The sequence below is a fragment of the Drosophila miranda genome (assembly GCF_003369915.1).
Source record: "Drosophila miranda strain MSH22 chromosome Y unlocalized genomic scaffold, D.miranda_PacBio2.1 Contig_Y1_pilon, whole genome shotgun sequence".
NCBI classification, from domain to species: domain Eukaryota; kingdom Metazoa; phylum Arthropoda; class Insecta; order Diptera; family Drosophilidae; genus Drosophila; species Drosophila miranda.
In genome coordinates, this window is record NW_022881603.1 from 19,475,505 (window position 1) to 19,491,098 (window position 15,594).

The 15,594-nt window shown below is 47.3% G+C and overlaps 2 protein-coding genes and 1 pseudogene across 3 annotated transcripts; 2 read left to right on the forward strand and 1 right to left on the reverse strand.

Moving 5' to 3' along the window:
* Positions 1 to 1,045: 1,045 nt before the first annotated feature.
* Positions 1,046 to 2,499, forward strand: LOC117191039 (annotated as a pseudogene).
* A 381-nt stretch (positions 2,500 to 2,880) lies between these two features.
* Positions 2,881 to 3,487, reverse strand: LOC117191040 (protein transport protein Sec61 subunit beta-like). 2 transcript variants are annotated; one of them, XM_033396010.1, is made up of 3 exons: positions 3,371 to 3,487; positions 3,103 to 3,314; positions 2,881 to 3,024 (listed from the first exon to the last, which is right to left on the reverse strand). In XM_033396010.1, exons 1-3 carry the CDS (start codon positions 3,371 to 3,373, stop codon positions 2,937 to 2,939), a joined length of 303 nt encoding a protein of 100 aa, XP_033251901.1. In that variant the 5' UTR covers positions 3,374 to 3,487; the 3' UTR covers positions 2,881 to 2,936. The 2 variants fall into 2 exon arrangements, with proteins under 2 accessions (XP_033251901.1, XP_033251900.1); XM_033396009.1 differs by lacking the exon at positions 3,371 to 3,487 and having other exon boundaries at positions 3,103 to 3,320.
* Positions 3,488 to 4,245: 758 nt separating this feature from the next.
* LOC117192057 (proline-rich protein 36-like) lies at positions 4,246 to 15,176 on the forward strand. Its single transcript, XM_033396773.1, has 7 exons — positions 4,246 to 4,446; positions 4,529 to 4,840; positions 4,906 to 5,232; positions 5,307 to 5,447; positions 10,998 to 11,075; positions 11,153 to 14,676; positions 14,741 to 15,176. Exons 1-7 carry the CDS (start codon positions 4,398 to 4,400, stop codon positions 15,149 to 15,151), a joined length of 4,842 nt encoding a protein of 1,613 aa, XP_033252664.1. The 5' UTR covers positions 4,246 to 4,397; the 3' UTR covers positions 15,152 to 15,176.
* Positions 15,177 to 15,594: the final 418 nt, after the last annotated feature.

The following is a 15,594-nucleotide window of genomic DNA, read 5'->3' on the forward strand; positions in this document are numbered from 1 at the left end:
AAAATTGTGGATGCCACAGATTTTCGTCCTTTGTGGGGGCGGAAGTGGGTGGGGCGAAGTATTGAAATATTCTTGTATATACTGTATATATAAAATATCTTATGTACATACATATGTACATAAATATTAAAGTTTATTACATTCGTATATTGCATGAGGGTTTTCAAAATTACTGTTGTCTTAATGTTGTCTTTATAATTGAATTAGAAAATTTATGGGTATTGTCCATGAGAGTATTCAAGGTGCGACCGGCATCTAAATTTTTGCTTTGCAGATTCCCGTCGGAAAGAGCGCGATTGACAATTGATTTGAAATATATGTAAAACCAATTCCATTTATATTTATGCATATTTATTTAAGTATATATATGTATATTTTTTCTTATATTGTATATTTAGATACATCATTGTTTTAGTTATAATAAACAAAAAAGTCGAGAACCGACGGCGTTTACATAATTTTTATAATTTATAATAAACCTGTTTAAAATAAGGAAATAAATGTGTAATTATATTATTGTAATATTTTATACGTCTATTACGTCTAATTCTGTGGTATTTTTTGTATATGCTTTTATAATTTTGTTGTTGTCGGGACATAAGGGTTAAGAATATATCAAAAAATTCGTCCGTGAACAACCTTCATCATCAACAAGCAGGCATGCACTGACGATAAGGGACAACACGAACGAACTTCGGCTCCCGACGAGACCACCTTGTATAATTGCATCATGTGCTGGACTGGCTGCCTTATGATGACGCGGAGGTGGATGAACGCCAGAGCCGAAGAGCTTGGGATCTAATTCAGAAAGCAAATCAATATGGTTAGAGGTTTGACAACACCACTAACCATACAGTATACTGAATTTGAATTCTCCAAAATCGTCAATAATTTCTACATAAAGTAGTAAGTATTTCCCAAATATTAAAACCATACCATACCATTGATATTGTACATTGATGAACTCTAGGGTCTTAAAAAGTAAGTAGCTTTGGCTATAGCGTTATATTTATGATAAAACTTTGGATTGAACCGTGTCGATATCGATATGAAAAGAGGACACCGCCAGACCTTGTTTACGTTATCGAACATTGGGAGTGAGAAATGCCGGAAAAGGAAAACACAAATGAAAAGCTGTTGCTTCAAGTGCAGGAAGACTGGGCTGACGAGGCGGAACAACATCCCAGCTGTCAGCATGGTCCCACAGTGCTTTTCTACCGCCAGTCGCAACGTCCCGAGCAGGGGTACTATGCCTGTTCGGCCCACAGGGACTCCAAACTATGCAATTTCCACATGGCCGCGGATAAATGGGAGCGTAATAGACTGAAGGACGTATTAGTTGAAATAAACTACCCAGAAGCGTCCGGCCACGTTCTGAATCCATCTGATTCCGACCCAACAAAGAGTATACTGGCTCTAGCGCAGGATAAAGTGAATGCTCAGTATTTCTTTGATGAAGCGGCGTTGGACTTCTTGGCGGATCAGTGTCGTTGCCTGGGAATAACGTCAGTGGAATTTAATTGCGGGATTAATATATATAATCCCTGATGATATCATCATGACAGCAAGGTGGTCTGCATGGGCGCACCTCGGCTGCATTTTCGCCTGCGTGCGAATTACAAAAGTTTCCTCCTGGATCTGGATGAACGCTTCGCCCGTTACCTTGGTCCGGAGGAGTTCTGCCTGTACAACATGTGCAACAATCACTTCTTCTACAAGCGTAAACCTTTCGAAAAGTTCCTGCAATGCTCTGCGTGAGTTGTTTCTTTAAGAACAATGTGATATAGTGACCGATCCTCCGTTTGGGTGCCGAACAGAATTAATTGCCCACACCTTGCGCGCGCTCCGATGGCGCCACAATCGCATCAACCAGCTGCCCGTTACCCCGCTGTCTATATTTTGGATATTTCCCTACTTCTCCATCAACCACATCAGGCAGGAAATGCCAGAGATGGAAATGAGCGACTACCGGATAAACTATTCCAACCACTCGAGGTACACGAATGTTGGCAAGGAGAGTCGGTTCTGCGGTTCGCCCGTCCGTCTGTTCACCAACGTGCCTCTGAAATTACTGAACCTGCCACAGAACGAGGGCTACAAGTACTGCCCAAAATGTTCCCATCACACGGCCAGTGATAATCTCCACTGCGGCCGATGTCAGAAGTGCACCTCGAAGAATGGCCAGACCTACAGACATTGTAGGTCCATAGCCCAGCTATGTCCACTGCCACAACTGTCGCCGCTGCACCCAACGCGAAGGAAACGACTGCTCCTTCTATCAAACCAAGCAACAGTGCTGGCTATGTGGTCAGCGTGGACACATTGAGACGAATTGCGCCGTATGGAAGCCGCAACGAAAACGATCTCGGACGGGCTGCCTCCTGTGTGGTCGGCAGGACCATAGGGAGCGACGGTGCCAGCATCGTGGGAGATACTTCAACGAACATCAATTTTTGGGCCACACATCATTTCAGTGTCTAAGCAACTGACCCACTGAATTGAGCTACTTGTTTATGTTTAATACAAAATTTATTTGTTCTTAACCCTTGTTTATTCTTACAAATTTTGAATTGCAACGGTTAGACGCGGAATTTCGAATGCACTCGACCACGATAAATTGTGGATTGGAATACTTAGTAGGCAAACTACGGAAGCTCTCATCATGAGAGATCGAGATTTGCAGGACGAAGGGTTAGCAAATTTTGAAAATATTACGTTCATGTTTTTAACGACGCAGAAGGGGAAGAAACTTAGCTTAAGGTAATAATAATTTCATGTGGAAAACACACGAATGCCTCAACAAGCGGAATGCAGATAATTATGTTGTTCATGTTTATGCTGCTGCTGCTTCTGTTTCGGTATGAAAGAAATGATGACATCGACAGTGCTCACGTTCGTTGAGGTGAAAGTATTTTATTGGCTATGAACGTAATGGCTTAAGAACGATTGTATTTGCCCCAAATGTGCAGCATGAAAACGGAAGCAATGAACAACAGCGACATAACCAGGACGGGAACGGGTCCACTATAACACACGTAAAGAGAAAACGGATCATAATTAGCTGGCGAATCTTTCAATAAATCTGAGGGTCACTCGACTTACACTTTGATGCCGGGGGAGTCGTCGGTGTAGAAACGCCACATACCACCAGTACCGGCTCCACCAGGGGCACGGCTTCTGGCTGCGGTGGTGCTGCTGGTCGTCTTGCGCTGCTTCAGCGTGCTCCCACCTCCAGCTCCGGCGCTACGTGGCGCGGACAATTTGCTGGGCGAGCGTGAGCCGCTGCCGACGGACGTTGAACTAGCAGGAGCAGGCTGCATTGAATTCCGAGTTAGTCACTAATCGTCCCACTGCAGTTGCTTTTACTCACCATTCTTTATAATTGTTAACTTTTGATTGAACAGCAAACCAAAAACGATTGCTGACCTGGAAAATATGAGTGAAGAAGCGAAGTGATATTTGACGTGCTCGCCTCGGCTTCGTGTTCGTATGGCTTTCTTCGTTTCTTTCATTCACGTCACTGGCAGGGCTGCAAGACTATCGGTACTAACGATGTTTTTGTCCGGTACAGTTGTGGGACTCCTGAAAGAGAATTACAGTTCCTTTGGCTCTCATAATTTCCTGCAACAAACTTGTGTGATTATTTATTTGAGGCAGATATATATAGTATTATGCGAATGCCTAATCTCCATACCAAAACTGTGCGAAACTGTATCCCGTTGTCAGGGTGTTAGGACACGCACCGAAATAACAGTACCCATCGATAGTTCTCGGTTACATCATTAATTTTATTTTGTTAAAATTTCAGATACAAATCATGCATTAAGAATATATAAAAAAAATTCATCACATTGCTTTGCTGTGGAGGATTTGTGATATTTTATTATATTCGTTTCGCCAACAATGTACAATATACATCGAATACGATTGCACCCCTGGTACAGCCCTTACAATGGTATATTTTGTCAATTTTATCAATCTATTAAATTCCATTTTCAACGTTATATAGATAATAGATTCATTAATCCAATAAAATGATGATGGCATGGCTAAATGTTCTATATACATAGCTAGTAATATTTGTCGGAATATCAAAAACGAGTAATATGTAAAATAGAACTTAAATTCGTTAGTATATTTTCGGTATATTTTGAAAATGAGGCGGTATGTTTCGGTATATTTCTGAGGATAGGACGGTATATTTTATCGATAAATCCACGGTCACACTGCCTCTGTCGGCTTGGCTTTTTTTTGCGTAAAAAATAATTTACTGCGCGTGCCAATTTTACAGTGAATAATGTTAGCCTGATACCTGATAGCCTGAAGTAATGCAATAAATTTGTTAAACTCATAGCACATCCGCGAGGCAGCGACGCGCACGATACTAAAACTGTAACATGGAGGATGTAGAATATCTTGATGAGTATAAAGATTTGGTGTTGCCAGGTGCGTCCCCCAGTCCGTCCGAATACTTTTTGCAATATTCCTTTTGTGGCAAATGAACTATTGAACTATTCCGTACTTTTAGGAAATAAAACTGGCGATGGGCGCACGCCAGATGCTCCCCAGCGTCGCCGAATTTCGTCAGACTCGAGCAACTCGTCCTCGATTGATGCAGATATATTTCAGAAGCTATTCCATGGGAAATTTATTGACGACGAACAGCTCAACGAGGGCAGTTCAAAATCAAGGGAGAGGCACCGTCTTCCTCGACTCTCCTCCTCCAGTGATGACGGTTCAAACGACGCCTTCGATGCTCTGTTTCATAGGAAACTTAGCAAGCCAAAATCAAACAAAAGGCGGGAGCGTTTCGCGTCCTTTGATTCTGTAGACGAATTGGGTAAGTCAACCCCAAACGAATTGATTTTAGATCCATAATAAAAATAGGGTTCGTTTCTTTCTCAGGCCAAGCCCTTATGCGTCCAACACAAAGGTCAACTGTACCAAAGCCAAGTACATCTCGTGGCGCAGGGAGGAAATCCGAGGCGGAGGGATTGCACAGAGGCAGTGGCAGTCAAAGCAACAGCAGTGGGTTTGGGAAGTCCAACAAGTCCCTTCCAGAGCACCGTTCCTCGGGCAAAATCGGAGTTCATGGGCTTCAATCAAAGAATGTGACCAAAGGCTTTAGCAATGCCAGCAGCAGCCATTCTGTGTCTAAGAATAGCAAGACTGTAACCTTACATAAGCCAGACCTTAGGCTACCAAAGAACGAGCCCACGACAGATCCCTTGAGTAAGATCCAGCTCTCCATTTGGGTAAAAGATGAAACGAACTAATACTAACTATGAACTATCTAATCGCTACAGATTTGGGGGAACTCTATGGGGACTCGGACAGCGATTCTTCGTACGAGTTCGAATCGGATTTCTTCGACGATCCAGACACGGATGATGAGGAACCGGTGATTGACTTATCGACGGATACCAGCAGGACCACTTCGGTGGCGGGTAAGTCAACGTTATTGACTAGTTGATACTGCCAACCCTCTGATATTATTTATAATGTATAAAAACACAAAAACCGCGTAGAAACTGTGACGCCTGTTGTTTCCGATGACGAGGGCGAAGGCCAGGAGCAGCAGGAGCTGCAGCGGCAACAACGGAAAATGAGCGGTGATAGTGAACTCCTGCAAAAGTATTTGAGTAATCTAAGTTGTGCCGAGTCGCCTCCGATCTATAAAAAACAGAGTAGTGCTAAAAAATCGCGTTCCAGTGAAAAGAAATTACCTTCCTCCGAACAGGTTATGCATTCTAAAGAGCAACCAGCGGGTAAGTGTGTCCATGCGTCCATTGGGGTGTCCAGTCTGCCAGTTTACCCTACTGTACATATCCCCCCACCCCCACCAAGCATATCTCTTACATTTATAACTTTTTCTGCTTCTGTTTCGCAGCTAGTCCCACAGTGGAGCAGAAGCAGAAGGCAGAGAAAGCAGAGCCGGAGCAGGTGCCACCAGTGGAAGCCGGTTGCAGCTCTTTAGCGGAAAATCCAGTGCCGATCATTAGCAGCATTAATAGTAATCCCTACGAAGTGGATGAAAGCATCACTCTCGAATCCCTTGAGCGCATGACCCTCGACTTGGCCGAGCAAATCAATGAAATTGATGTGGAGCGCTCGTTTGAATTTGAAAGGCGTTCCGCTTCAAAGCCACGCAGCAGATCTCGATCTAAGATCTCGGCAGATCCGGGCAGATCGACTCCAGTCTTGGGCAATAGCCATGTGCGCAAGTTAACCTATTCCAATGAACAGCTCGACAGCTGTGGCTCGTCGAAGACCACGCTGAGGAGGGCCAAGAGTGATTCAGCATTTTCAAAGAGGGGACGCGGCCGGAGTCGAAAGCATAAGAAAAACCGGGCAGCCACGACGGAGGAAAAAGTGGTCAAGCCAAGTGAAACTGTGGGCGAGGGGCAGGAAGTCCCAGTAAAGAGGAAACGCGGCAGACCCCACAAGATAAGGCCACCGACAGAAGCGGAAACCGCTCTGTTGGCCGTAAATGCTAAAGCCCCAACAGAGACAACAGAAAAGGATGCCACTGAGGATGCAGTTCCAGGATCCAGTGGCGCACAGGTGGAAAAAGTGGAAGAAAAGGATACGGATAAGGCGGAACAGATCAAAAAGCCAGAAGCGGGAAGTCCGCGGGAACTCAACACAGAACTAGATAGAGCCAAAGATGTTACCGAAATGACAGCATCCTCACAGGACGAAATTAGCACAACATCATATCAATCTCATCAAATATCAGATCTCAAAACAACAGACCCAGAAGCGAATCTCCAAGTGGAAAAGCCCACTAGATCGGACACGTCCACTGAATCGTTCAATACGGCTCATGGCGGGTCCTCCATGCCTCAAAGTCCCGTGCAACCAAGCATCGGAGCTGAAGGTGAAACACTAACCGAACCGAACCGAGGAGACTTTGTGGGGCAGGGTCTGGACGGGAACAGTAACGTGGACGAGCGAATGGTCTCTAAAATTGAATTAGCCATTGAGTCAAAGACAATTCAATTGGCTGCCGAAACGCAAGAGCCAATGGCGGAGCATACCGTAACAGACCCAATGGAAAAGCCAGAAGTCGGTGCAGACTTAGAATCATCCGAAAAGGATGTTGGTGTTGCAACGGTTCTACCGGCATCTGTCGATCAATTGACGGCGGATCTCTATGTCCAAGAGGATGATTTCAAATTGGAACTACCCAAAGCTGTGGGTCAATTGCTCACAGAACCCTCCGAGGCGATGGAACAACTTGAAACTGTTCTCCACGAAGCGGTCAACAGCATTCGAAAAGTCCAATTCAGGTATGAACTTGTATTGACAGAGCAGACTGATTCCCAGCTAGCTGAAGATATTAAATTGGCCGAGGAGATTCTAGCCGCCGAATGCGAAGGCATTCAAATAAGCGATACGGCTCTGGCGCTTCCAGGCGAAATTCCTGTGATTGAAATTATTAAGGAGCTTGAGCAGCAGACAATAGCAGATGCTTTAAGCCCGGCAGAGGCTACCGAAGAAATAGCTCTTGTTTCTGCCAAATGTCCTGCAGATAAGACTGTAGTAGAAGCATTGCCAGCATTGCAGGAGTCGTCAGGTAAAGAACCATTAGCCGAGTCAATTAGCAGCGAAATTGGTGACGAAATTCCCACCAGCTCCTCAGAAAACACAGCAAAGAAAGAAATCAATCGCAATCCTTCATCACCCGTTGTTATGCCCAAGAACTATGAATCGGACGTTGGTTTGCCTCCTTTAGCTTCCCAAATGGCTAATCGTTCGGCTATAACCTTTTCCAGCCACCCCAAAAAGTCGACACCAGTCAAGCGCGCACCGAAAGGCGAAAGAAATACAATCTTGAACGAGCCATCAATAAGGAGCAGCCCGAGACTGGGCAGATCGCCAGCTGGAAGCAAATCATCGCAAGAGCCGCAGTCGGCCGATGAGACCATTGACAATTATAGATTTGGAAGGGAGCAAGCCAGGTCCAGTGGGACTGAGACGGATCACGGTGAGAAATATGCCATCCAGAGAAAGTCCCGAAGCACACAAAAGAAGGAAAAGAAGAGGAAAAGAACAGAAAAAGACAAACCAGAAGATGAGAGCCAGGATGAGACCGCAACAGACATGGTTGAGACTGAAACTGAGAATGAATCACCAGCACCGTCAGCAGCACCACCACCAGCTGAGGCTGGGGATCTGGCTAAGGGAACCAAGAGTTGGTTAAGAGACGTAGCAGCTGGCTGTTCAACCGGAGGAACAGGAGGAGGAGCACACAGCTCAGACAAATCGAGTCTAGCTTCCAAAGCGACCATAGACATGGTTAAACGATTTGACAGAAGGGAATCCCCCAAAGCAGATTCATCAAAGACAAGGGCACAATTGAAGGAAACCCCACACTCGTCACTAAGCAAAGACATTTCTTCGGTCCATCCTGAAGCTGAGGCGCCAGTTGTGCAATCTTTGGCGGAACGAGTTTCCAGGCGTGAAGAGGTCAAGGAGAAGAGCAACAGTACCCCAACGGATTTCAAAGAGACACCCAACACAGATCCTGTTGAATCAAAGCTGGAACCACCCAAGGAAGACATTAATAAGCCAGCCGAACGTGATAAGGAAGCAAAAATAGATCCTGAAAAGATGCAAGTGGATCCAGCTCATGATACAGTCGAGCTGAAGCAGGCGGAGCCGCCAGAAAAAAGAAAAAGAGGAAGACCCAAGAAGAAAGTAAAACGTTTTCCACGTAATGTTTATTCAAAGGATTTGGACAAAGATAATCCCAAACCTGGTATATCACAGGATTCAGCGAATGCTCAACAAGATAGAGCCGAACCTAATGTTTCACAGGGGGCAACTACATCCACGAGCAGACAAAACAAACAAGAAAACAAGTCCCCAGCGGAGGAGGACCTTACGGAACCAGGTAATAACCCAGCGTCTTCCACAGAACCGAAGCCAGTTGAAATGACAGGACCAAAAAAAGTTGAAACGATAGATAAAGCTTCTACCGAAAAGCCAGAGCCTGTAGCGCTTGCAACGGCACATAAATCGTCAAGAAATGAAAAGGTAAAGGGCAGAAAAACAATCAAAACTACTGTGGAACCCTCTACTGATGGCAAAGAATCGGAACAAACGATTGAAAATACTAAACTGGTACGAGATAAAAACCCAGAAGATCCATCCACTTCCATACCGGCAACAGTTCAAGGGAGAGTATCAAGAAAGGAAAAAATAAAGAGCAGAAAGGCCATTCACACGACTTCTGTTGAGTCCTGTAACATTAAACCAGAAGCAGAACCAGAACCCGAACCAGTGCAGCAGGTAGTTGATCCCAAAGTCGATTCTATCGAAACACTGAATGCTGAAAAAGATGATCCATCGAAGGAGGAAAATTTGAGAAGCATTCAACTGAAAGTGGATCTTTCCTCTGCCGCAATAACAGAGCCAGAGCCAGACCCAGCGGCTCAATCTGCAGATGGGCCTTATACTGCCATCAAAGAAACGGAACCAGTGCAGGAGACGCCAGAACACCCAATTTCTAGTAGATCATTGCCAATTAGCAGAAAAACCAGACTTGAACTCAACAATGAAGAATCTGCAACGAATAGCGAATCTTCACAACCGGAAACATCGGAAGCCACAGTAGAACCAAAACTCGATTCCAGTCAGGCTCAAATATTGAAAGAAGACAAATCAAGGAACAAGCAACACAAAGAAAGTGTCAAAATTGAACCGAAAGACGCGCCAGACACAACAGAGCCAGGAAAGACCGAAACAAAAGGTGAAGAGCTGCAGCGAACCACAACTGAGGAGCCAAGGCCGGCTCCTGAGATGATTGATTCAAAAAGGCCAAGAATGCAAAAGCCGAAATCCACTAAATCGTCGGAAGCAACCGAATTGGAAGGTCCGCCATCGACAACACCAACTCTTCCACCAAAATCCATAGAACATTCGGATCTATGTCGAGCAGCAACTGAAGCGGTCACCGTTATGGAGAGTAAGCAAACTTCTGAAAGTAATCCTAGTTCAGAGAAAAGCAAGGAACCGCAGCCAGAAACACAGCCAAAAACAGAGGATAAGAGATGTTCCAGTAAAAAGAGGGGCAAAAAGCAGCAAAAAAATACCAAGATCACACCGGATGTGTCATCCGAACAGAATGCATCGGAAGACACCACACCTAAGCCAAGTGTTCCAATCACACCATGCACAGCGCCTTGTCGCCAGCTTCGCGTCCTAATGCGGAGAACACCCAGCTCCAAATCTTCTGTTGTCAAAGGAACTTCTGTCAAGAGTTTCAGGGATAGGCTTTACGGCCCGACGGAGGCGTCAAGCTCCGCAAAGAGAGAAGAGGACAAGGCAAAGTCTGAACCAGAGGCTGAAGACAAGCCAGAAGGTGGTGAACTTTTAAAGCCAGCTTCGCGTGAACAGCCAATTGTGGATACAGAAGATGGCAGTGCATGTGCGGACCAGCTAAGGGATAAGTATGAAAGAGCACATCAGGAGGAAGCACGGGTAGAAGGAAAGCCTTCTGCTGAAGCTAAGGTGACGAAAGAATCTAAGGACGAAGCCCGCACGGAAGAGACTACTTCAGCAGCTCAGTCCACAGCTGTATCTGTAGGGGACACCGCTAAGGAGGAATCTCCACTAAGTGAGGAAACGGCAGAGCAACCTAAACCTTTGAAGGCTCCCTCTGTGGAACCGGACAAGGAGGACGATAATAGCCAAAGCATTCTAAAGATCGACGAAAACAATAGGGGATCGGTTAATCCCACAGCCGACGCCCCTGAGGCGGACGTTGAGGAGTCCAATGCCAACAGCCAAGTCATAACAGAAACAACAGGTGCCACCGTCGTCCCGGAATCGAGCAAATCAAACATGCCACCCGTGCGCGCCTTGCGTAAACGGGAAGTGGAGACCCCACTGCCAGATGGTTAATAGCTTCCCAAATATTCGCACTGTTCAAAAAAATGTCTAATATTACATTTTATTCTCTTCCCCTCTGATCGTTTCTTTCCATTTAGAATCTGCCCGTCGAAAGCAACAGCAGCAGCGAGAGCTGGAGAAAACCGGAAAGGACAAACAGGGCCAGAAAAAACTAGGTGAGTTGGTAGTCGCCTCCTTTTCTTCATACCTTCACCCCTAATCTGATCTCATTTTCAACCTCTCCGAATGAAAGTGCGTCGCCGCAATCAGCTGGAGGCGGAAGAGCGGCCACCCCAGAAGCGTCTAAAGCCAGAGGACGAAGCCACAGCATCTGCACCTGCCTCTGCCAACCCCAAGGTTAAATTCATATCCCTTATAGGCAAGGACACAATTATTTCAACCACAACCGACCTACGAAAGGAGGAGGCAAAGTCCTCGGGAGCCGCACGTAAATCGAATGCAAAGAGCCCCAAGGGCGCCGATATGACCAAGCACATCATCATATCGACAGTACCCAAGAAAACCCCGGATGCCGCTGCAGAGAGTCCGCCGGCGCCGTCCAAGAAGCCTCTAGTGCAGAGTGTGCTCAACTCGTTTGTGGATACCCGCAAGACTACACAAAGGGATAGTACAGGCAAGAAGTTCTTGCCGAGATCTAACACAGCGGCAGCAAATGATGAGGACCCCGAACGGAATATCCCCAGCTCCACTTTGCTGACCAGGAAGGGTGTTGTGTCAGCAAGCGATTTGCAAAGCAAGAAAACAGCAGAATCTCCCAAAGGAGAAACACCTGCAGCAGCACTGCGGAAGGTGAACATCATCTCCGTTTCAGTGATGCCGAGCAAAGAAGATGAATGTGCGGCTGTTGCAGTGGGGAAAAAGGGGCCCACCAGCGCACCCGCAACAGCAGCTCAAGTTACGAAGGCGCTGCTGGATACCGAGAAGAACATCGTCTCAGCAAGAAGGCAAGTGGAGAACAAGAAGAAGCCGGAGACTAAGAAGATCGTTAAAATAAATGCGCTAGACAAGACTAAGAACACGGAGCAAGCTAGGAAGGAGGATCGCCGGCTGGAGATGTCCGCACAACAATCGAAAAAATCATATACTCATACGGAGCCAACCACGAAATCCTTGCCGCATCCGCAACTGCTAAGCAACCCAGAGCCTCGGAAGTCGGAAGATGCTGCCAGAAAGCAAACTATAGATGATGAGATGGCTAAACCCGCAATGCTGTTAACAGTTCGACCAGTAACCGATGCCGTGTCTCGATTGACACAACCCGAGCAGCAATGGTCCGATCTGGATGTGTTTCGAAAGAGCATTGCGATCCGAAAATCAAAGGTGGAAACTAGTCGCGCCTCAAGGGAATCCTCTCACGAACGCGCCGGTCGAATAACCCGACTGGAAAAAGGCAATTCCTTACCGACATCCCGTCCAATGGCTGTCTCAATATCCTTACACATGACGCGCGCCGCCAGTAACAATCGATCCCTGGCTTCAACGCCAATTCCTATGGCTACAACGCCAACTCCTATCGTGCGGCGGACTGCTCCGAAAAAGCCTGAACTGGAAGCAGCCTCCTCATCGCCAGTCGAGCCACTAGCTCCGCCTAAGAAGGTTAAACGTCCGGCGCGACTGCGGTTTGCTTCGCGACGCAGACGGTCGGCCAAAAAACGAAAAGCTACCGAAGAAGCAGATGCAGAAACAGAAGTCGGCCATCAAAAGAGATCAAGAGGAGAGCTAGAGCAGGAGCCAGAAGCACGTCCAGCTCCGTCCCTTGCCTTCCCAGTGATGATAACCGCTGCCAGCAGCTCCACCTCTTCGCCGCTGCCGTATTCGGTTACAGCCCCAGTTGCAGTTTCTTCCAAATCACAGCCCATTAGAAAACCTAAGTTGCGAAAATGTCTGGTCAAAATCAACCGGGGAGTGGTCAAAAAGTGGATGGCAGCGAACGTAGGAAAGCAGCCAGCAGTCGCACTACAGCAACCACGATCAGAACCACCAGAAGAGCCGGCTCCAGAGCCACAAATTGAAGAACCAGCAGCAGAGCTGCCAGAGCCAGCTCCAGCTCCAGCACCATCTCCAGCTCCAAAGAAAGCGCCGCAGACAGCAAGAGCACCAGTCGCACCAGTTGACAAGTCAGATTCGGTATCGGTGTCGGTATTGGCACAACCAGCACAGAAAAAAACCCATGGTGTTCTGGCCATCAAACTACTGATTCCCATACCCGTTATGGAAATAAAAACGGAAATAGAGGAAGTGCCGCCCGAAGTGCCAATGGAAGAAGATACATTGGGAGCCTTACCCGTACCCATACCCATACCCACACCCACACCTATAGCCACACCCATAACCATACCCACGGCTCCGGAAGCTCCTGAAGAGGCGACGCCACCTCAGGAGGTGGTTCCACTTCCACCCACCACATCGAGTTTTCAGACAATTCGCATAAGTGCGCCTCCGCCCTCGGCTGGCAGACTGGTCAGCTCGCTGCTATCAGCCAGCTCGGCCGAATCCAGCCAGAACCCTGGCAATACCAAGATTTTCTCCTTCCTGTATCCGCACCGCTATCAGCGATCGTATGGCGACGTGGGGCTGGACTTTTGCTGCCCCAATCTGGATGGACCGATGCGAGCCATTGACCCGACGCGTTTGCATGCCACGGCGCAGGTGCCTGTGCTGGAGCTGCCGCAGTTCATGGTTATCACGACGAAGATCATCTCCAAGGCGGATAAGGATCTGCCCCACAAGGTGCGTGCGAAGCTGGCGCAGCTGGATAAGACTGGAGGGAAGTTGGTGGGGCAGACGGTGTGCATGAGCATGGACTCCAGTGAGCCGTCGATTCTAGTGGCAGTGCCGTCGTCCAACCTTGGTCCGGCTCCTCGGACTCTTCCCGCCTTAATTCCCATTTCTAACCCTCCGCCAGCCACCGCTCCACCTGCGCCCACCGCTCCACCTGCACCCACCGCTCCACCTGCACCCACCACAACTCCTGCACTTCCAGTTTCTCATGATGACACCGTTCAATCCTTGACCAAGCACTTGCCACTTGGAACGACACTAACCAAAAAGGTCCTGCCGCCTGGGGCTGCCCTACCCGCTGCTGCCAGATCGTCGATGGTGGCCAGTATGCCACCTGCCCTGATCCAGCTGCCGCCAATCTGCCCCAAGGACAAACAACGGGTGGAGCTGCAGACACGAGTTCAGATATTCGACCTGGTGCTCCAGAGCCTGAGCAGACGCGCAACCACACTGACCAAGGTAGAGCGACAGCGCACCATTGAGGAGATTGTGATGACCAGCACCCTAATGCCCATCGATGTTGATGTGGGCACCAAGCTCCTTGAGAACTACGTCTATTACCTCAACCGAGCTACTAACATCCAGACGCCCCTGCCCTCGCTTTGCCTCAACCCTGTGGTAACAACAGCTGCTACTCAGAGTGCGCCCACAGTCGCCAGTCTTGTCGGCATCCCGGCGGTGGCCAAGAGTAAAGTCAGCACTGCATCTGCATCTGCAACTGCAACTGCAACCCCTTCCGCACCCGCACCAGCAACGAAGAAGCCAGCACAAAAGCGCAGTTCTCTGCCAGCCGGCATTCCGGTGTACGATTCGGAGAAGAACATCATTGGATATCAGTGCCCGACACCGAACGCTTCGTTTGTCAATCGACCAACGCCCATGGCCAGCAGGACTCCACTGGGACCCTCCGCTTCCACGGCAGCCCATGGTGGAAGCAAGTCGGCCAGATCGAGTGTGCAGCTAAAACAGAACAAGGTAGCTTAATCGAGTATGTGGTACGCTCAATAAAATTATTATTTGATGTTTATTTTCTTCGTAGAAAACGAAAACTACGGCTGGAATGCCTATGAAAGCAGGACCAAAAGGCAGCACTGGAAATAGAGTTGGTTCAGGGACGATCATTTCCATTCACCCACCGCCAGAACAGAAAACACTCCCTGCAAGGCCAGGTGTAGCCCAAACGATTGCTGCATTATCGGAGACTCCTCAGCCCAATGCGGTGGCTGTGCCTGTCCCTGTGCCTGTGCCGGGGTCAACGTCAAAGTCTGCTGCCCCAACATCGAGCGGGCGATCCGCTGGATTGAATCAAACGCGCAGTCCGAATGTGTTTATCATTAACCAGATGTCCCCCCAGGCAGAGGAGAGCATACTGCCCGATTCCAACAATGTTGTGCCAATGGAAGCGGAGATCAAGGGTGAGCTGGACGACACTGTGGAATTGATTGGATAGGGCAGGGCTTGAGTGTATAATTGATTAAAAAAGAGAAAAGGAAAATTATTCTAAGTTACTTTAAAACGTTTTTGATTAAGATGAATTACTCAAATGCATCGTTGATCGCAAGAAGAGAATTATGTAGTTCTACAAATGAAGAAACAAATTATTGTTAAAATAAATGGATGTAATCAACTGTTTTTTAATCTAAACGGCACTTTAAGCTTTTCAATAAAAGCTCTCGTGGCGAAATTTATAAGCTTTTCATTAGAAATGGAAACAAAACAAAATATAAAGGCCCGGCTGGCCAGGGGAAATACAATAGAATACACTATACAAAGACCTCAACATGATGAACGTCACTGAAGCGGAAAAAGAGGAAATAAACACTCCCAATGGTAAGTTTTATGCCCAATCTGTTATTAATTACTTAAAATGAACTTTTAATGAATATTTGACCC